Source organism: Gymnodraco acuticeps, unplaced genomic scaffold, assembly GCF_902827175.1.
Source record: "Gymnodraco acuticeps unplaced genomic scaffold, fGymAcu1.1, whole genome shotgun sequence".
NCBI classification, from domain to species: Eukaryota; Metazoa; Chordata; class Actinopteri; order Perciformes; family Bathydraconidae; genus Gymnodraco; species Gymnodraco acuticeps.
In genome coordinates this window covers 3,502,016-3,524,388 of record NW_022989810.1, presented here as the reverse complement: position 1 = coordinate 3,524,388, position 22,373 = coordinate 3,502,016, and the positions used below count along the sequence as shown (strand labels likewise).

At 40.4% G+C, this 22,373-nt stretch overlaps 1 protein-coding gene across 1 annotated transcript in view; it reads right to left on the bottom strand.

Annotated features, from left to right (window-relative positions):
- Nucleotides 1-1,115: 1,115 nt before the first annotated feature.
- Nucleotides 1,116-22,373, bottom strand: part of ube3d (ubiquitin protein ligase E3D) — a 63,712-nt gene continuing 42,454 nt past the window's right edge. The window contains exon 10 of the mRNA XM_034227992.1: nt 1,116-1,645. Coding sequence (XP_034083883.1) covers nt 1,625-1,645 — 21 coding nt within the window. The 3' untranslated portion in view covers nt 1,116-1,624. The remainder of the gene's footprint in view (nt 1,646-22,373) is intronic.

The window sequence follows — 22,373 nt, the reverse complement described above, 5'->3', positions numbered from 1 at the left end:
CCAAATGTGCTTCAACAAAGTATTGAGTAAAGGGTGTGAATACTTTTAAAAAAAATTAATTTACAACAAATATTTTAAAACCTTTTCCACTTGGTCATTATGGGGTATTGTGTCTCGAATGTTTATTAAAAAAAAATGAATTTAATCCATTTTGAAATATGGCTGTAAAAAGTGAAGGGTTATGAATACCTCCCGGATGCACTGTAAGTCCCCAGATAATTTAAAGAGCTTTGACCTAGCAAATGACAAAAAGTACCTGCCTCCAAAAGTTAGGGTTATAATCCAAAATCGGTTGTGTACCTGCTTCAATTGAGTAGCCAAGTGGCAGAGTAAAAATCCATAACATTTAATATGTGAATTAATGTCTTCTTATTAAAAGAAAATATATGTGTATGCTTTTGCTACACTGGTCAGTTCAGCTGATCCCTTTTTGTATGTTTGGACCCAAAGGATACACAAATATATTTTTTGTTTTCCGAGCTGGAAGAGTTTGGGAACCCCGGAGCTAAAAAATATAGTTCAACCTCTGAGGACCATGACCATGTGTTGCAAATTCAATGAAGTCCATTTGGTAATTTTGGAGGCATTTCACTCAGAACAAAAAATATCAACGTTGTGGTGGCGCTATTGGATATATCAGGGGATCACAAAAGTCAATATGATTCATCTTCTGGGAACCATGAATGTCTGTGTTAAATGTGGCAGTACATTGAATAGTTGTTGAGATATTTTAGTTCAAAACCAAACAAGACCGAGATGGCCAACCAATTCAAACCACTAATGTGTAAGAAGTACTTTGACACTGCGAGAGCTACTTGACCAGCCGTATCATGGTGAAATGTAGAATGTAACCATACATTTTCGCAATGATTGTTGCTACCACGCATGTTACATAAATACCATCAATTGTTGGCACACACAAATAAACCCACAACTAGACAAACATCACCTAGCTACAAAAGCTGTAATTACACTCAAGTGGAGGATGGACTGCTGTGCCCTGGGGCTGAAGTACCTCTAAAAAAAGCTTTCATCAAGAGCCAACTTAAGAACAATGTTCCACATATCAACCAAGAGTGCTCTACGGCAGATGAAAAAAAGAAAACAACAGTCGATTATTTTAAAGAAAATACAGTTTAATCTGTTTAGTTGAGAATGGTAAGAAAAAAAAGAAAAAAGCTTATGAATGGACAAACACATACAGCCACTATGATACATCCGGAATAAACATTATAAACTACACAGAGATATAATTATATATTCTATGGAAAACTATTTTGATGATGTAATTCCCTGCTGGTTTAGCAATTACTGGATATGGGTGAACATTAAGAAGCCTGTTTCAACATGAATCCGTTTGCAGTTGATGACACACTACCATGTTGATGGAAGCAGCCAGAAACCACAGCTTGACTTGACTACACAAGCTACTCTCGCTGCATGTACTTCTGTAGTAATCGTTTTCTCATACTTTCTGGAAAGCTGTGCAGAATGTCACTTTGACATATGCAGACATTACAGTACATGTTCACAGAAGTTCCTCTCTCAGCTGCCTTCAAAGTCCTTTTGAAGTCTCCAAGAGTGAGGAGTAGATTCTTGACCTCCTGTCATTTGCCCTTTGACATCACAGTCTCAGGTATGCCACCTAAGTAAAAGACAAAAAAAGAGGCAGGAAAGGTTAAAAAAAAAAAAACATGTGGATAAAAGTAATGGGTTTGGATACCCGTATTTATCTTGTTGCAACGAGGAAAGTAACACAAAGTGCATATGTAATACTTTATTTAGTTAAAAGGGAATCCGAGTGGAAAGCAAAGTAAAAACAAAGAATTTTGTTAGATAGACTATGTTCCTATTTATGTACCTCAGATAACCAGTTTGGCTTCAAGGCTAAGCATGGTACTGAGCTATGCATCTATGCTTTGAAAGAAATGGTAGAAACATATAGAAGACAGAATTCCACTGTTCTGATTGGTTTCATTGATGCCTCTAAGGCTTTTGACCGAGTTAACCACCATAAACTGTTTTTAAAATTGAGACAAAGGGGTGTGCCTAACAGTATAATTAGGATCCTGGCTTATTGGTATGCCAACCAGAGCATGCGGATCAAATGGGGGAATGCAGTCTCTGCGCCATTTGGTGTTGGTAATGGAGTCCGCCAGGGGGGGCTCCTCTCACCATGCCTTTTTAATATCTATATGAATGATCTATCAGATGATTTAAGTGTCTGTAAAACAGGGTGTGTGATTGGTAATGTGATTGTAAACCATCTTATGTATGCCGATGATCTGGCTATTGTTTCTCCTAGCAGTGCTGGTTTTCAACAGTTGCTAAATGTTTGTTCTGATTACGGAGTCAAATTTGACGTTAAATACAATGCTAAGAAGAGCGCTGTAATGATCTGCAGAGCAAAAGGGGATAAGAACCTTTGTTTTCCAACATTCTACCTGTCAGGGACAGGTGCTGTCTGTTTGCTGTAACACTAAGTATCTGGGACACATCATCACAGATGAAATGGCTGATGATGATGACATGTATAGACAGCGGCGTGTCTTATATATGCAAGCCAACATGTTGGCTAGAAAACTCTCTTGGTGTTCAGATGAGGTTAAGGTGAACCTCTTTAGAGCTTATTGCACTCCTCTCTATACTGCCCCCTTGTGGGTCAAGTATAAGAAGGCGAGCCTCCGGAAGCTCCAGGTTGCATATAATGACTGTTTGCGTATACTGCTTAGAAAACCAAGGTGGTGCAGTGCAAGTGAAATGTTCTGTAACGCACGAGTCAACACGTTCCATGCTCTTTTGAGAAATCGAAAGTACAAATTCATCTGTCGATTGAATGTTTCTCATAACTCTGTCATTATGCTGCTGTCAAATCCGTGTTTCAGTGCTGTACGATACCAGTCACCTCTGTGGAAACATTGGTATAACTGCCTTTTTTTATTTATATTTGAGTGTTGTATGTTTTTGTAATAATGGACCAAGAGTCTCTTTAAATAAAGATGATGAGATGATGATGTGCCTTGTGAATAAGCATCTACGTATAAACTGCATTACTTGCATTTGGACATCGGATTTCAAAGTCGCTGCTACAGCTGCAAAACAGCAATGGCTAGCTTTCAGATGGCTGTCCAAGGGAAGAAGCTAAAAGAGGTTTATGTGATCGGAAGAGATGTTACCACTATCAACTGTTGTGTCTCTATTCATTCGTAAGCTCATCAATAAAACCCTATGCATTTATGAACTGTTCTAATTAGTTTGAATACTTGTTTCTAAAGATAACATTGGATTTAATGCTACATCTTCCTCTTCCACAACGCTCCTCATCTTTGTAATGTCTCAGTCCTCAGTCCAATATTTTCAAGTTTATTGATTTAAGATAAATGCTATCAATGTCAAATATCACAGCTTGCTTTTGACTTATGAGCATTCTATCAATAATTGTTGGGATTTGGCCTTTCAAAATCAACCATTTTACGGCGGTCAAAAAACAGTTTGCTCTTCCACTTGCTGTGCCCTTAAAAGGGAGGAAAGCTAAAACTAACTGGTCGTTCTAGCAGCAAAAAAAACATTTAATCTGTCATTGTGCCTACAGAGTGGTATAGTCTTTGTACTCTACCGACCTTTCAGTGGGTAACAAGTTGGTGTATAATTGCAGTAGCACTGTAATGTAACACTTAAAAATTAATGTTACCCAAAACTGCATGTTATAATTGAGAATCAAATAAAAATAGATTAACTTTAGCAAAAACCTCCAGTTTGTGCTGCAAAATTAGGATTTTCGTTCCCCAAAGCACAGATGTACTGGGTCTCTACGGTCTACGCACTGTATCTGCCCAGAAACACATTATCTGCAATTACTGTCTTCAAACAACTGAACACCACAGGTGGTAGAGATCTAATCAATTTCAAAAACACGGATGCAGATAAACAAAGCTCAGAAAACAAATAAGCTCAGCCCTACCCTCCATCTCTCTCTTTCCCTCCATCTGCTATTCCTGGACACTTGCCTGCTGCAGACAATGGTTGCGCTCCACTGAGAGCTCTATATTGGGATGATGGATGAGGGCATTTGCTTCACTTAGGGCCCCGAATCCTCCTTCCCCGTGCCAATGTCGTCTCACCACTCAAGCGCATCAATGGTAATTCATACAAATGATAACAAACGGCAACTAGAGGTGAACTCTGAGTCCCATAACAAGACAAAGTGAGATAAGGACCGAGAGCAATGAGTGAGTAGATGGAGGAGATAAACTGGCTTGTGATTGGACGATCGCTTGACTGAAGATGGGAGAATGGAGCTGGGGAAATTGGGTTTGGAGCTGAACCTTTACTAAAACTATAGCTGTGGCTGCACTGGGGAGCCCAACATTGTGAATAAAAAAGTGGACTATTGTATACTGTATATTGGCAATACAAATAAAACCAGAAAATGAAAAAAGGAGCATTAGCAACACTTGGTTTTGTGAAAAATAAGTATTGGCACTGATGAAAAGTTCCACAGAAAATGAAACAGAGGCAATACAAAAATGTTATATTAGTTTTATTTTTTTAATGTGATTTTCTAAGGCAATGTTAATTTTTTCTTCAGTGTCTTTTTAAGTGATGCTGTTTGTCAGTTTCAAATATCAGTTACTGTTTTGTTGTGAAGGGGAGAGGTTAGATCGAAGGGAGCAAAGAGACTGTGATTTACATACAATCTGTATCCTAAGGACACAAAGTCACTCTTCTGGAAAAATAATATAACAAAGCATCCAGGCATGACCACACACCCACGGCAATGTCTACCGAAGGTTCACCTGAAACTCAAACACTGCAAATAGGTTAAGTCTGTTCCCTTTGTGGTTGTTTTGTCAGAAAATTGGGCTAGGTAAACGTGAACTTTTATGACCTTTGCTGATCTGGGAGGGGTCCGCTGAAACAACTGCTAACGGTAGCCAGGGCCAGTTTTTGGCATAGGCGACATAGGCGGTCGCCTAGGGCGCCAGATCTGGGGGGGGGCGCTGCGCTGGTAGTTCTGGGAGGGAGAACAACATTTTTGACTGTTTGTCTCATCCTAATTTTCAGCCTTGATGTAACAACATTTATAATTAAGTCAAGGTAACACCCTTTTCACCCCGGTTACACTTTTCATTTGCCCTGTACGATGGGCGCTGTAAGTGATGAACGTGGGGGATGTTGACTTATCAGGCACCCGCAGCTCACAGCCAAAGTGCGGGCGAGCCTCCGAGTGAGCAAGAGAGAGAGAGAGAGGGCGCGCATCGGTGCCGCGGATTGTTGTTGGATTGAGGCTGATAACTACAGCTCAGTGAGCTAAAGGACTGAGTGTTTAGATAGTTCACTCTAGTCTAAGTTACCTCAGTGGGTCTCAAACGGTTTGGTCACAATTTATGTAAACAAATATTTCCAAGGCACACCTTTATAATTATTAGGATTAATAAAAACAGGTGTGAAATCATTCCATTGTATACTATAGGACAGTAAACCAAACATGTCCTTTAAAACTGGAGATATTAAAAAAATGTTAACTAGGTAAAATAAGGTATAAATGAACAACTAAAATACGTTACATTTATTTGTTATTGGCTATGGAAGGTTATTGGTTATGTTCACATACTTATTTGATTATTAAAATGTAAACCGATCTTTTTCATATGGGTGTTTAAAGTTGTACCCCTTAGATCTAGTCTCTAGTAATTCTGCTCAAAGTTCACCAGATTGAAGCATTTTACTTTAAAATGTTAAAGCAAATCTTTCCGGGGGGGCATACCCCCGGAACCCCATAGAGGATGTGACGTTCACCCCCAATTAAAACATGTTCATACAATAATGAATACATTTGAAACCTTCTTTATGTATATATAGTGTATTGGTCTTTTGTAGAGATGTTTCATTTATTATTTATATATTCTATTGTGTATTGCTTGGAGGGGGGGGCACCAAATCCTAACCTCACCTAGGGCACCAAAATGTCTAGAACCGGCTCTGACGGTAGCTAATATATGACAGCCAGTTAACGATGGGCTCCATGTAAAAATACAAAAAACAGTAGCAGAGAGAGACAAGACTTCCAGTTTGGGAGTTTTAGGTGAACTTGTAGGATTTCTGATTGAGGAAATGTGTTTTAAAGACCTTTGATATATTATATTTAGCAAGTGGTGGTATGTTCAGGACACTGTACCTATGTACAGTATGTCTACAACGTTAAATGTAAAGTCCAAGAGGCACACCAGCTGGCAAGAGCCTGACTCAAAGACCCATAGCAAGCAACAGGATCAGAAGACTTCTTCTAATGTGCTCCTGGTGAGTACATTTGACTTTTTAGGAATGAACTGTTTATATGATCTGAAACTGCACAAAAAGGTTCTCAGGTAGTTAGTGTTTAACCATGTTAGAATGACATGAAGGTCTTTAAACTGGTAGGAACTTGACGCTAATATGCTTAAGGGTGTTCTTTGATCTCATTTAAATTCATTTGAGCTTTAGCACAGTGACATCTAAAAACACTTAAAGGTAATTTAGCTGTAGCAAGATATAACCTTTGATTTTATTTTCCATCTATACACAATAGCTCTTTAGTCAAAGAAGAGAGGGGCTTAACAGAACAGGTTCTGAGACAATGGCAAGAGGAAGAGAAGACATGAGAAAGTCTTTTAAACAACAGTCTTTGATGCTCCGTGACAGGAACTGTCATCATAATACTTTAAACTTGGCAAGCAGCATGGAGATAGTTAGACCGACAGCAAGAGGTGTGAAAACCTGACAAAAGAAATAAGTCGCTGCTGCTGTGGTGCCGTAGTACTACCTTCAGGAAAAGTCTGGCGGTTTAAGCAGGGACAGACCGCGATAAATTCCTGGCAAAGTGAACAAAGCAACTGACCCATATAATGAAGCATTTACATCTTTATGATCCTTACGTGTCTCCACCCCACCCTAAGGACATGGTCCAAATTCAAAACAAAAGAACCATAACAACTTCTCCCAGGTCAGGGACACACAGACTAATTACTGCCTTTTGAGGATTCAACACTTTCTGCTACCGCTTCAGTTTACCTCGAGAAGTCAGTAGTGCAGCAGTCATCACCTTATAATTATTAGCTTAATGATGACCTGTTGAGTGAATAATGAGCAGCTTTCTTTTAGCTGCCATACAACATATTCTAATGTGGCTAATTAGGAGAGGAGGGAGGGAACAAAAACTAGAACTCATTCTAACAATATGCACCTCCTCACATTTGTTTACTGCACCCTTAGGACAGAATCCGGCCCCAAGCTCAACTTATTTGAAACAAAAGCAATAATGATTTTATTCACGTAATTGTGTTTAGAAGGATAATTACAATCCCCAATTAGCAATTATTGTTAAGCTGATCTGTAGTAACTTTATTGTCACAATAAAGTGTAAGGTACCAATAGGATGATTGCACAGGAGACAAATTCCTCTTACCCAAGTCACAACTTAAAGACGTGTCACCAATGTGATAAACTCATTCTCAAGCTAGCAAAGAAGTAATAACATGTGTTGAAAGTAATGCAAAAGCAGTACAAAAGTAAGCTTATGAGAAACAGTTGGAATAAATAACTCAAAACATGAATACGTAAACTGTTGGAAAATAAACTAAAGAGATACGGTTGAAATAGCTAAGCATAATAAGTAAGTACAGATGAAATAATTAGCTTAGGAGAAAAAGATGACAAGAAGATTAGCTTAAAGTTATTTGTGTTCTGTTGAATTAATAAGATAAAGAGTTCAAATAGTTATCAGGAAGTTATGAGTTAAAATAAGTTGGCTAAAAGCAGTACAGAAAGAGTTAAGAAGTAGGCGAAACCGTTGATATAATTAGAGTTTAAACAGTTATTAGTAGATAAACAGATTCAGTCAAATACATCTCTAAAGCAACTGAAACAAACATCATTTGAACCTGATGGATTCAAAGATTCAAAAGGTTCATTCAACCCATAACCCCAAAACTTGGGATATGGGTTTCTTAACAATGCAATTACAAGACGTAACAAAAAACAACAACAATAAAAATAGTGCAAGCTCATTAAGCAGTCTTATGGCCTGTCTCTGAGTCTGGTGGTTTTAGTCACGATGCTGTGGTACCAGACGGCAGCAGACAGAACAGTTTGTTGCTGGGGTTGGATGGTGTCAATGAAGGGTTACTTGAGCTCATTGCACAGAGATGTAGGGTTACACAGGCAAAAAAGGCTGGTAACAACTGCTTTAGACATTAATCGACATCTAGTACAAATATCATACCAACATTTCAGGGTATCCCATACACAATCAATGCAGTTGCAGTATTAATTCATTTAATTATTTATTATTATTATTAAGTCTTTAGTAATTTATTTGGACAAATTGCAACAGCTCTAGGTGGGAAGCTGTGCGGACAGCAGAAAGACTGAGGCGCCGTTGAATCGATACATCTCAGTTCTTCTTGTAAAACGCAGGAGCAGTTTTGGGATCTGTTTCTGTCTAACCTACATGCCGACTCTGTGGGAGTCAGGAGGAGATTAATGAGGAAGGGGGAGAGGAGGAGGGAGGTGTTGTTGTCGGTTCGCCGGCTAAAAAGTGACACTCGAAGCTTGAGCCACTTTACACCCCATTACACAAGCAGGCCCAGGGACGAGGGCGGGGAACAACAGCAGCCCAGACAACAGTACACATTCCTCATGCTGAATAATAACAGGCTGGGTTAGGGTGCAGGCTTTGATCTACTCTCAGGGATAAAATTGTCCAAAGAACACACACATATGCACACACACACAATTCAAAGAGTTACCTCTAAACTTTGGGTTAGGGCTGGGTTGTATGGGGGTTATTCCCTATCTTTATTCAAGAGCGTGGTATTTAAATTTGAGAGCATACTTTATGTATTTATTTCCCTCAAACCCTGTCCTCGCACTCAAATAGTGCCTGCTTGCACTTAGATTAGCTCTGCTTCTGCTCAAACTGTACGCTTGCACTCAGATATATTGCTGCTTACAGATTTTTTCTGCTCTCAGATTTATTCTGTGCGCGCTCGAAACTTTTGTGCAACAATCCTGTCAAAATCCCTCAACCAATAGGAGGCCTGGTGTCCTTGCGGGTGCGTTCGCTTGACTTATTACAGCGTCCCGTAAGGACGGTTACTCTTTGGTTTATAAACTCCCGCCCTCCACGGCTTTATAACATAGCATGTACTTCACTTGTTTGATTTACACGTTTTTTTTGGGGGGGGAAGCACAGTTAGTATACCAGCACCTTACATAATAGCTACGTTCAGTGGCGTTCTGGGACTAAAAATCAGCCCGGGAATCTCGACCGGCCCTCGTTATCGCTAGTAAATTGTCAACGGGGGGAGGGGGGATTGCTAGTGAATTTCCCGACCGGCCCACTTCTTCCTCCAGACTGTTGTTCTGCTCCAGCACTGTTGTGCTACGGCTTGGTTCGGCCCGACGCGAAGCGGAGTGTCGACAACCCCATATTGTATAGATATTCGTATATCACGGCCTGAAGTGAGCTATTGCATTTATAAAACGGTTACCACGTGTGGCTGGCAATGTGAAAGAAAAATACACACTCCAATTTAAACAGTTTTTATTATTAAATAATGATGTTCAAAATAAAATAGTCCCTCCGTTGCCTTCTGCACAAAACATAGTGCGAGGTGGTTGCTATGCAACAACAATAACAGCTAGAGAACATATTAGACAGACAGCATTGTCGTCGTTTAGGTGCTTTTTTTTTCTGGAGATAGGCATCCACTCCTCCATAGTAAGGCCACCCCGGAGGTCGAAGTTAACCTTAAATGTTTCCATCTTAAGCTTTGTTAGTTAGCCTAGTTAGTTAGTTTCGTAACGGACGTAATGTAACAGTTGTAACGATTCTCAGACGCGGAGGGATACTGATTTGTGAAAAGTAACTACAATTATACCCGGGATATACGCTCATTATATCACCGCTAAGAAACTTCAGATTGCTTGATTTGACTTGTCCGTTTTATAAACATATACTAACTGTGCTTACCCCCCCCCCCCCCCAAAAAAAGTTGTACAGCGAAGTGAAGTACATGTTATGTTATAAAGCCGTGGAGGGCGGGAGTTTATAAACCAAAGAGTAAGCTTTAGAAACCAAAGAGTAACCGCCCTTACGGGACGCTGTAATAAGTCAAGCGAACGCACCCGCAAGGACACCAGGCCTCCTATTGGTTGAGGGATTTTGACAGGATTGTTGCACAAAAGTTTGGAGCGCGCACAGAATAAATCTGAGAGCAGAACAAATCTGTAAGCAGCAATATATCTGCGTGCAAGCGTATAGTTTGAGCACAAGCAGAGCAAATCTAAGTGCAAGCAGGTACTATTTGAGTGCGAGGACAGGGTTTGAGGGAAATAAATACATAAAGTATGCTCTCAAATTTAAATCCCACGCTCTTGAATAAAGATAGGGAATAACCCCCATAAGGTTGGGCTGGGTACTTATTGTTTGTGCTGATAAAAAGTGTAAGCAATCTTTTATTGTAAAAGTTGTGACACAGATTGGGTTCATACAGTATGTACATTTGAACAGAGTATGAATGGATATAACTTTATTTATAACTTTAATTTATCATGGAATCGGACGTCATTTTTTTGCCTAGGAAACAGTATACTGCAGCTGTTGAAGTTGTCACAACATTTCACACAGCAAGCAGACATCAAAGCACAGGTGCAATTGACAACAATAATGGCTGCATTCCCAAAAAGAAGAATCAGTTCAAAGGCTTTGGTACAATTCATCTTCATAGCAGACATGTGAAAGCACTATGAGGGGTCGCAAAGACTAAAGATGTGGTAAATATATACAGTGCATTTACCTTTTGACTTGTCATAGCATGACAAAACATTAAAAGGCAGTGAGAGTAATTACCAAAGGAGCAGCAACCCTAACCCTAACAAGAATTGGGATGTCATGATATTTGATACTTTGGTACCAAGTAGATGCCAACATTTAAAAAATAAGGTGAGGTTGAGCAAAACACACCTTTAGACACATTTAGCTATGGCACTGTCGTATACATTGAATTATTCCATTTGATAATATGTAATCAACTTAGGCACCCCGCCCAAAAAAAATTACAATAAAAAATATTCATAACTCATATTCTCATACCTGAATAATTTAGAATATTCCAATATTCGATTAATCGTTCCCATCCCTGCAATAGAGTGGTGCAGTAATGAGTTCTTAAACTCGGAAAAGGCTTTGCATTTTACCGCTTCTGGCACTCTCGTCTGTAAGTCAACAGTTTTTTTAACGTGTTTCTGGTAAGTATGGGGGTTATTCCCTATCTTTATTCAAGAGCGTGGTATTTAAATTTGAGAGCATACTTTATTGATTTCTTTCCCTCAAACCCTGTCCTCGCACTCAAATAGTACCTGCTTGCACTAGTGATGTGTCGGTCGCGAACGAGCCGGCTCAAAGAGCCGGCTCTTTTAAGTGAACGACGGGAGCCGGCTCTTGCCCGCGAACGAGTCGGTTTTTTTTTTTTTTTTGCGGAGGGATCTAGATCGGCTTGAAGGCACATTATGCAATGTGCACTGTGCACATTATCCCGCTTATTACATGGCCACATTCTCAACAAAGTAATGACATGACTCCCAATATTAATTTAAATGCTTTTATGGATTTAGAAAATGATTTTATTGATTTAAAAAATAGTTTTATGTATTGATTTAAATTGACATGCATCCGCTAAGAAAAGTAGTCCGTTGTTACTGTTTGAACTAACGTAGCAACGGCAGGAACTGCTTCGATAGTGTTTTTGAGGAGCTTTTTTATTACAGATTTGAAAACATCGTTGCTTGCTTTAAAAGTAGCACAATTCATGATGTCAAACCTTGGAAAGTATCTAGATATCCCTGCCCTAATGCCAAAGTAACTGGCAACTGAATATGTGTCGCCGTTTGATGTCTATGTGTGGGCCGCTGCGTAAAAAGGAGGGTTTCTGCCCCATTACTTCTCTTCTTACTTCGATAAGAATAAAACACGGAGGACGGAGATCTCTTTTTCTCCCCCTCTTCTGACAGCCCAGCAGCTGATCTCAAAGCACGCTCCCCTCTCCTACAGGGGGGCGTGGTCAGCTGCAGCTCACAGAATCAGCCCCCTGCAAAAACAGCGCTGGAAAGAGCAAATAGAGCGAAATGAGGCATGGCTAAAATGCAGGATCTTTTATATAGGTCGATACAGTAGCCCCTTTTTTAAAATAGTTTTTATAGGTGTTGCTATCTGTTTTGTGTAGCGTGGTTCCAGAAGCAAGTCAATGCATTCATTGGGTGGTATCGGAGTGTTGCACGTGTCTGTAAATGCAATGAAAACAATTGGCCACAGCAAATCATTTATATTAAACATGTAATTTTTACTTTTGAATACTTCAGTACAAAGGTTGTATTGAATAATTTAAGTGATATATGTGTACACATATAATTAGTCAAAACAGGGCTACATTTGATTTAATTAAAAGGTATAATATGTGGTAAACTGAAGAGCCGTTTGGGAGCCGAAAGAGCCGGCTCTTCTTGGTGAGCCGAGCCAAATGATCCGGCTCACCAAGAAGAGCCGGAATTCCCATCACTAGCTTGCACTTAGATTTGCTCTGCTTCTGCTCAAACTGTAAGCTTGCACTCAGATATATTGCTGCTTACAGATTTTTTTCTGCTCTCAGATTTATTCTGTGCGCGCTCGAAACTTTTGTGCAACAATCCTTGCGGGTGCGTTCGCTTTACTTATTACAGCGTCCCGTAAGGGCGGTTACTCTTTGGTTTATAAACTCCCGCCCTCCACGGCTTTATAACATAGCATGTACTGCACTTGTTTGATTTACAACTACCTTACATAACGTTCAGTGGCGGGCTGGGACAAAAAATCAGCCTGGGAATAAAATGAAATCGTCCCTCCGTTGCCTTCTGCACAGAACATAGTGCGAGGTGGTTGCTATGCAACAACAATAACAGATAGCGAATGTCGTCGTTTAGGTGCTTTTTTTTTCTGGAGATAGGCACTTCTCAATCCACTCCTCCATAGTAAGGCCACCCCGGAGGTCGAAGTTAACCTTAAATGTTTCCATCTTAAGCTTTGTTAGTTAGTTGGTTAGTTTCGTGACGGACGTAATGTAACAGTTGTAACGGTTCTCAGACGCGGAGGGATACTGATTTGTGAAAAGTAACAACAACTATTCCCTGGATCATTATATCACGGCTAAGAAACATCAGATTGCTTGATTTGACAGGGTTCATACACTTTTTCACCAATGATTTTCAATGACTTTTCCATGACTTCTCAATTACCTTTACCTCATTTTCCATGACCAAAAAAAAATTACCACTGAAAATGGTTTATTTGAACATGGAACAGGAAAATAAGGTCTGCATATGAAACATGTAGTGCCTATCTAAAACAAATCAAATAGTAGGCTTACTAGCTTCTACACGCTGAAGCAACTGTAGTCAGGGATGCAAACTCATCAGGTATGAAAAAGGTGACAAGAATCCGAGCCCCCCGACCCCACGGAATATCGGCTTTAAAATGAGGAATAACAGGATTTTAGCAGTCAGAACAACTAAAGCAGCAGTGGTAATAATAACAGAAACGCTAAAGAGTCACATCTAATATAAATATATAAAAGCATTTATTTTAATTGTGTAGCAGTCAGTTTATCATTTTGGCAGCACTGTTGAGCATTTTGAAAATGTATTTTCATGCCTCTGTGCAAGGCTTAGTCTTTCTATCTTTATGGCATCTGGTGTAAAGTAACCAAGTTCATAAACTCAACAAGTACTATACGGGGGTACAGTTTTGAGATACTTGTACTTTATTAAGTATTTCAATGTTTTGCTACTTTGTACTTCTACTCCTCCACAATTCAGAGGTAAAAGGTGTACTTTTACTCCACTACATGTATTTAATCCCTTTAGTTACTTTACAGATCTGGATGAATGATGTGAAATCTAATCAAGTGTTAAATCTTTAGTTCCACCTGGAGTAAATCCACAAGCTAGCCTGCAGTATACAAAGTCATTCAAACTAGCTGCACCTTTACCAGCTTTGAGAACACTTTGATGATCAATCATTATAAAACATATCATATATATTATTCTGAAATGGACCAATCTGCACAACGACTACTTTTACTGTCGCTACTTTCACTATATTTTGATGAGAATACTTTTCTACTTTTACTTGAGGAACATTTTGAATGCAGGACTTTTACTGTAACAGAGTATTCCTACACTCTGGTACTTCTACTTTTACTGAAGTACAAGACCTGAGTACTTCTACTTTTATTAAGTACAAGATCTGAGAAGCCTACTTCTACTAAAGTATAAGATCTGAGTACTTCTACTTTTACTCTAGTACAATATCTATACTTATACCACGTCTGTTTATAGCCTATGAAAAAAACTATTAGAAAACGAAGGCTAAAGCTAACGTTAGCAGATAGTGACAATGTATGCTAGCTAGCTAGCTCAACGATTCCTTAAATAGCCTGTGACACGAGTTTCCCCCATCATCCAAACCCATCAATTTGAGTAAATATTGTCCCCTTGAAAACCGTTACTGAACTGATTTTGGATATTTGTACTTTGATAACCATTAATCTGCCCTTCAATGTTGACCATTTTCTGGATCTTCTCGGGGATTCTTCAAGTCCCGCCAAATTATGTGTGACGTCATTGCGGGCACAGCGCTCCAGCTGCACGGTTCAGGATCCCAGCATCTGCATGTAAACGCACGATGGTGCACACAGCAGCAAGCTCAGACAGCTCAGACAATTTAATTTTGAACGTGTCTGAGAGCTCATATGAGGCTGAAGGATCGCTTTATGTTGTATCTGTTAGAAGTTTAGGAATTAGGTGCGTCAATATGGGCGATCATACGGTCATGTAGCCAGTGGTGGACTGGGACTAAAGATCATCCCGGGACTCTCGACCGGCCCACTTCGGTACCGCTAGTAAATTGTCAACGGGGGGAGTGGGGGATGTCAGGGGTGGCGGGTGCTGTAGATAGTAAATGTAAATATGTAAATATTTGTGTCACTGCATCCTGGTAAAATACAAATATAATGTATAATGTCTGTGTCTTTGACATTAGCGCTGCTAGCCACCTGTGCCCTGTACTACGAAGCCAGTTCAACAGACCCTGGATATGTTTGAGTAACAAACAAACTAACAACAACAAACTAACAAACGAGATATCGCTAAGCGGTCCTACGACGCTGGTTATCAACTCGGTAAATCAAGCCAGGGTTTCTCTCACCAGCTGAGAGCGCGTTCCCGTCTAAGACACGAGTGGATCTGACTTTAATTACATTTGACTCGAGTGTTTCGTCAACATAATGTGTTGCTTAAAATAATACTTCTGCATACAGTCTGTGACACTGTAAGTGTTGCACGGCCAGATACGGCTGGAGAAGCTGACTGAGATAAGGAAATATATGATATATTTAGGGCCGGGACTTTAACGCGTTAATTAAGATTAATTAATTACACAAAAATTAACGCATTTTAATCGCACTTATTTTTGCACCGCGGAACGTTTCTCACTGGATGAGTTTCAGGCGTACCGATTATACTGGAGCACCAACTAACGTTCATGACTTCAGACAACAACAAACCACAGTGAACAACAGTGGGAAATGTTGTTTTAAAAAACGGACGGATGGAAGCGTCGATAAGAGCACGGTTGTGTGCAAATTATGCAAAAAGAAATTCGCATATCACCGCAGCACATCAAGCCTCAAGTATCACCTCAATGCAAAAACATATAGCAGCTAGCGTGGACGTTAGCCTCTTTTATCGCGTTCACACCAAAAAGAGCCGGTACTAAAATGTGTTCATGAGAACCTTTTTACCCCCACGAAAGTCCCTGCTAGAGAGCTGCTAGAGAGAAGGGACTTTCGTACGGCTCTCTTGTGAGAAAAGAGCTATATTTCTGATTGGCTGGGCGGATTGCAAACCACGCCCCGTAAAACTCCCAAAAAGTTTTGTGAAGCCGCCATTTTATTATCCTCGTATTAGCATTAGCATTAGCCCAGCGCAGAAACGCAGAGAGACTAACTTATGGCAACACAAAATAAAACATGGGAGCGGTGGAGATGAGGAGGTGTCGGCGTTCTGGCGATTTACTCGGAAGGCTTCAGTAGAAGCTGCTGGGAGTCCCAGCAGCTTCTACTGAAGCCAGTCCCCAACTCCGGGGACTTCCGGCCGGGGACTTTGGGTGGTTTGCGGCCTGCCAGTAAACCCAAAGCAGAAGAAGAAGAAGTGACGTCAGCGGCTTCATTTGCCTAATCCTCCCCCAGGTTCAAAGAGTTCTCATGAACCAAATTCTCATGAACCTTTGTGGGAAAAGTACTGCGGTGTGAATGCGCCTAATGGTATACTAAAATCCATGTGAAAAAAATTGCTTCTCACTGTTCTCAGGTCAAATATTTATATGTGATTAAAAATGCGATTAATTTCGATTAATTAATTACAAAGCCTCTAATTAATTAGATTAATTTTTTTAATCGAGTCCCGGCCCTAGATATATTATGATATTATATGATCGATGATCTGATTGATGATGTAAGATGAATGATAAGTGCGACACGTCGGTGTCTTCTCTGCATACGGCAGTTTAAACTGTATTTCCTTTATCTTGTAATATGACTTGAGAGATTTAAACTCCGCACACTGAGTTGATCTCTTTTCTATAGACGCCAGAGGCGTAAACAAAGTTATTTAGCCTTCCCAAATCTGAGCCTCACGCGCCGCCTATGGGGGATGTGCTAGTGACTTATCCGACCGGCCCACTTCGGTACCGGCCCATCGGGATTCGTCCCGATGGCCAGTCCGCCACTGCACCCAGCCCACGTAAACTGTCAACGGGGGGAGCCTCGCTGCGGGGAAACGGTGGACCTAGTGTCCCGATCGGAGTGGGAATAATAATAATAATAATCCGTGCATTTTATCCATTAATTTCCCCAACATTGTGGTGAAAAAACCACACGTTTAATCCATGTTGGTGTACTACAACTACAAAAAGCATCGGTTTGTTTTCTCATCAGGAAATGCAGACCGGCTCAAACAAACGATTTTTAATCATCATTCTCACGATCATTTAATCTATCATATGTTCGCCGAATTGACACGAAAGCACTAATAAATGTAGTTTCATCCACTTGAGTTTACAACTACAAAAATAATCGATTTGTTTTTATATCACATCCGACGGGAGGAAATTCAGCAGCTCTCACTACCGATTTTTAATCCTAATGTAATCATCATCTTCACCACGATCATTTATGTTTATGTTCGCCGAATTGACATGAAAGCACTGACAAATATGAATATACTGTAGTCAACTTCATTAAAACGTTATTAACATGCCTAAACTCAGTAATTCACCATTTCTACGCATGACAACACACTTTGTCCGTGTTTGGCTCTCTCGCCGCACAGTGAAGCGTTCCCGCATTGACGTCACTTCCGGCTTCCCCCAAAACTTCAAAATGAGTCGAAGGAATTTCCCCGCGATGTTCGAAATGATTGATATTTAACGGAACGGTATCGCTTTTTCTTTTTTAAACTGACGGTTCGAGATTACTAGTAGCCCAATATTTCATTGCACAACAGTTGTTGGGATGCTGTCACAGGCTCTTTAAATAATATTGCGACAGAAAAACGTTTCAGAACACATCACGCTCTGCCGCTCTGCTCTGAACGTTCTAACAGCTGTTCACCAGCGGTGCCACAGTGACTCCGGACAGTTAACGAACGCACCGTAGATAATGTAGCTGACCCTCATCCAGGAAGACTCGAGCACACAGCTCGCGCTTCATATATTACAAAATAACACCATGCGCGTCATGATGGCACATAACAGCTCGCAACCGCAGATTATTTCAGTGATTAGATAAAATGTAAATTATATTTGACGCAACTTTAGTTACATTTCCATGACTTTTCCAAAACTTTGGAAAAAATATTATTTTCCATAACTTTTCCAGGGCCTGGAATTTGCATTTTGAATTTCCATGACTTTTCCAGGTGTTCAATGACCATACGAACCCTGAAACACATACTAACTGTGCTTAACAAAGAGCCGGCTCTTTTAAGTGAACGACGGGAGCCGGCTCTCGCCCGCGAACGAGCCAGGTTTTTTTGCGGAGGGATCTAGATCGGCATGAAGGCACATTGTGCAATGTGCACATTTCCCCGCTTATTACATGGCCACATTCTCAAAAAAGTAACGACATGACTCCCAATATTAATTTAAATGCTTTTATGGATTTAGAAAATGATTTTATTGATTTAAAAAATAGTTTTATGTATTGATTTAAATTGACAAATAGTCCGTTGTTACTGTTTGAACTAACGTAGCAACGGCAGGAACTGCTTCGATAGTGTTTTTGAGGAGCTTTTTGATTACAGATTTGAAAACATCGTTGCTTGCTTTAAAAGTAGCACAATTCATTATGTCAAACCTTGGAAAGTATCTAGATATCCCTGCCCTAATGCAAAAGTAACTGGCAACTGAATATGTGTCGCCGTTTGATGTCTATGTCTGGACCGCTGCGTAAAAAGGAGGGTTTCTGCCCCATTACTTATCTTCTTACTTCTATAAGAATAAAACACGGAGGCCGGAGATCTCTTTTTCTCCCCCTCTTCTGACAGCCCAGCAGCTGATCTCAGAGCACGCTCCCCTCTCCTGCAGGGGGGGTGGTCAGCTGCAGCTCACAGAATCAGCCCCCTGCAAAAACAGCGCTGGCAAGAGCAAATAGAGCGAAATGAGGCATGGCTAAAATGCAGGATCTTTTTGGTATTTTGAAAAAAACAAACTATATTTATATACTTTATATAGGTCGATACAGTAGCCCCCTTTTAAAAAAAATAGTTGTTATAGGTGTTGCTATCTGTTTTGTGTAGCGTGGTTATACAAACAAGTCAATGCATTCATTGGGTGGTATCAGAGAGTAACACGGGTCTGTAAATGCAATGAAAACAATTGGCCACAGCAAATCATTTATATTAAACATGTAATTTTTATTTTTGAATACTTCAGTACAAAGGATGTATTGAATAATTTAAGTGATATATGTGTACACATAATCATTAGTCAAAACAGGGCTACATTTGATTGAATTAACAGGTATAATATGTGGTAAACTGAAGAGCCGTTTGGGAGCCGAAAGAGCCGGCTCTTCTTGGTGAGCCGAGCCAAATGATCTGGCTCACCAAGAAGAGCCGGAATTCCCATCACTACAGTACATGCTATGTTATAAAGCCGTGAAGGGCGGGAGCTTATAAACCAAAGAGTAACCGCCCTTACGGGACGCTGTAATAAGTAAAGCGAACGCACCCGCAAGGACACCTGGCCTCCTATTGGTTGAGGGATTTTGACAGGATTGTTCATTGTTGCACAAAAGTTTCGAGCGCGCACAGAATAAATCTGAGAGCAGAACAAATCTGTAAGCAGCAATATATCTGAGTGCAAGCGTACAGTTTGAGCAGAAGCAGAGCAAATCTAAGTGCAAGCAGGCACTATTTGAGTGCGAGGACAGGGTTTGAGGGAAATAAATACATAAAGTATGCTCTCAAATTTAAATACCACGCTCTTGAATAAAGATAGGGAATAACCCCCATACTGTAGGTAAGAGGCCTGACATAAGGACGGGGGTTAATTAAAACAGGCTGAGGAGATTTTCATGTTTTGTTCTAAAAAACACTTACAAACAAGTGACTAAATACACCACTTATCAACATCACGCCGACATGAGTCTACCTTAAGCTTTGCAGTGGTGTTGCGCAGCTGTGTGATTGTGATGTAGCTTGTTATAGCATTACGTTAGCTTTTTATTGCTGCCAATGGCATTTACACTTTGAAAATCTCAAAGTGGTATTACTATGTGGAAATTATAATGCTGAACAAAACGTGTTAAGTATCATAAATGTGTGTGAATACAAAGCTGATTTTCTGCAAAATACCAACATCTAATTGGGAAATCCCATTGCTTTTTGTTGAGAGACCCCTTGTGATGCTAACTTCCGGGTCTGCTTACAAAGACACGTCATCACAGCACCACTCTATTGGTATCGTCCTCAAAGTCCGGATCCGGACCGAACCACCACTGTCTCTGGACTCTGAGCATTTTATACTTTTCATATGTATTATCTGTATTGTCTGTGTTATCTGCGAGACATCGCCACAATGCAACGAGTCAAAATTCTCCGCTATGTCCACTGCAAACAGCGCTCTGCATGTCTGACTGTTCCACTGTCTGTCTGTGTGTGTGTGTGTGTGTGTGTGTGTGTGTGTGTGTGTGTGTGTGTGTGTGTGTGTGTGTGTGTGTGTGTGTGTGTGTGTGTGTGTGTGTGTGTGTGTGTGTGTGTGTGTGTGTGCGTGCGTGCGTGTGTCAACGCTTTGGTCCAATCACATTCAGCATCCCGTCAGAGTTTTTTCCCCCACCAACCGTCTGCGAATCAGAGGCAAAGGAGGTCGGGTCTTTGCGGAATGCTGGTGGGGAAAATGCGTGTGTCGTCTCTTTCAACCTGTCTGAGTCAGCGCGGGAGTTTAAAAAATAAATAAAGTCAGATCGAGAGTTAACAGCGCATCTAGTTGCATGTAGCTAGTAGTTTCAGCTGTAGCTTATTGTAGCTAGTAGAAGAAAATGGCATGTTCAAAGATGACCAGTAAAAGAAAAGTCGACAGTGAAAACCGGCAATTCAAAGATGAATGGACTGAAAAATATGCGTTCATCCTCCCTCCAGCGAGCACCAAACCAATGTGCCTAATATGCCAAGAAACGGTAGCTCTTGTGAAGAGTGGCAATTTGAAACGGCACTATGAAACGAAACACAATTATTTTGAAGCGACCTTTCCTCAAAATTCAGCGGTAAGAACCACAAAAATAAATGGGATGAAATCCTCATATCAAGCTGCAAGCAGGACCCTTGTAACATCTATGTTACAACGAGAAAAGGCAACTGAGTCCTCACTCAGAGTGGCATGGGTGTTGGCTAAACAAAAGAAGCCATTCTCTGTTGCAGAAATAATAAAATAATGCTTGACTGAAGTGATGGAGACCATGTTTGTGATGGAATAAAAAATGCACAGTGCATTTCCTTAGCTGTGGATGAGTTGCAATTGTTTAAAAGTTTGAATGACCGTATTAAACGGACCTTTGTCTTATTGAACATTTTCTTTGTGGACCTTTAAGATTTGTATTTGAGTACCCCTGGTCTATTACTTCTCTGGTATTGTGACAACCCGAGTAATTAGTGTAGTCGAACCTTAGTTTCCGGAGTGGATGCTCCACATGGAGAATGAAGGATTAAAGAAGAAATAAATTGTATGGGAAGATTTGAGGGAGAAGCTCCTGGGGCAGAGGAGATGCTGTTAGCAACATGCAGGAACGGTTCAACATTTAGCAGCTTACCCAGCCAATCCTGCTTATGTATGCGAGTGGGTAGTGTAGAGTTATATTTGTATTTATTCATGTTAGCAAACTATGGATAAGCTTAAAATGAGAATAATTTGGGTAAAACTGTGAGCTGCATTTGGGGCCTGTTGACATGTGTTTTTGAGGACAAAGGAAGATGGGGGAAGGTGAGAGCATGTCCTGATTTGCATTCAACTTAGATCTAGCTGCAGTGTTTGTGATGTTAAGAGAGGTCCCTTGGGTTTCTCTGGTGCTTATCAACAGTAGCAGTTAAGTGAATACTGTTCAAACAATACCTGTGTTTGTGTTTTATATTGATTTCTCTGTTTTATCCTTTCATAAATGTAAGGACTACAAATGGCTATAAACATTCTGGGCTGGTTGGAGTAAACAGGGTTTTATGGCTCTGTGGGGGAGGTGTAGGTATGCAGGCCTTGAGACCTTTTGTTGGAAAGTGAGCCTGTTTGGTTTCCTGCTGCATTTCCTGCTGCGTTGCGTCTCCCAATGAGATGACCTGAAAAGATGACCAGCTGACCTAACACCAAACCCCTCGTTCTTACTCTGGTATATATCCGGTGGATCCCTGGCGTTCGGCCTCTTCTTCACATGCTGCGCTCGGGTGAAAGTAGCTCTGCAGTATGCGGACTAGAGCAGGAGTAAGCCGGCATTACTCCTTAAGCATTGCAATATAACTGTAATATATCATGTTGTATTGTAATGATTGTATTGCATTGTCATATTGCCATTAAAGTAGATTATTGTTAACGGTTACTTTGTAGATATGGATTCCTTCCTGTATTATAACCAGCTTCATAGGAACGCGCGGAGATTTGAAAAGCGGACCAGTTATCCCTCCAAATCCCTAACAAAATGGTGACCCGACGTCTAGAGATAACGAAGCTGAGGAAGAATTCAGACGCTTTCAAACATCTC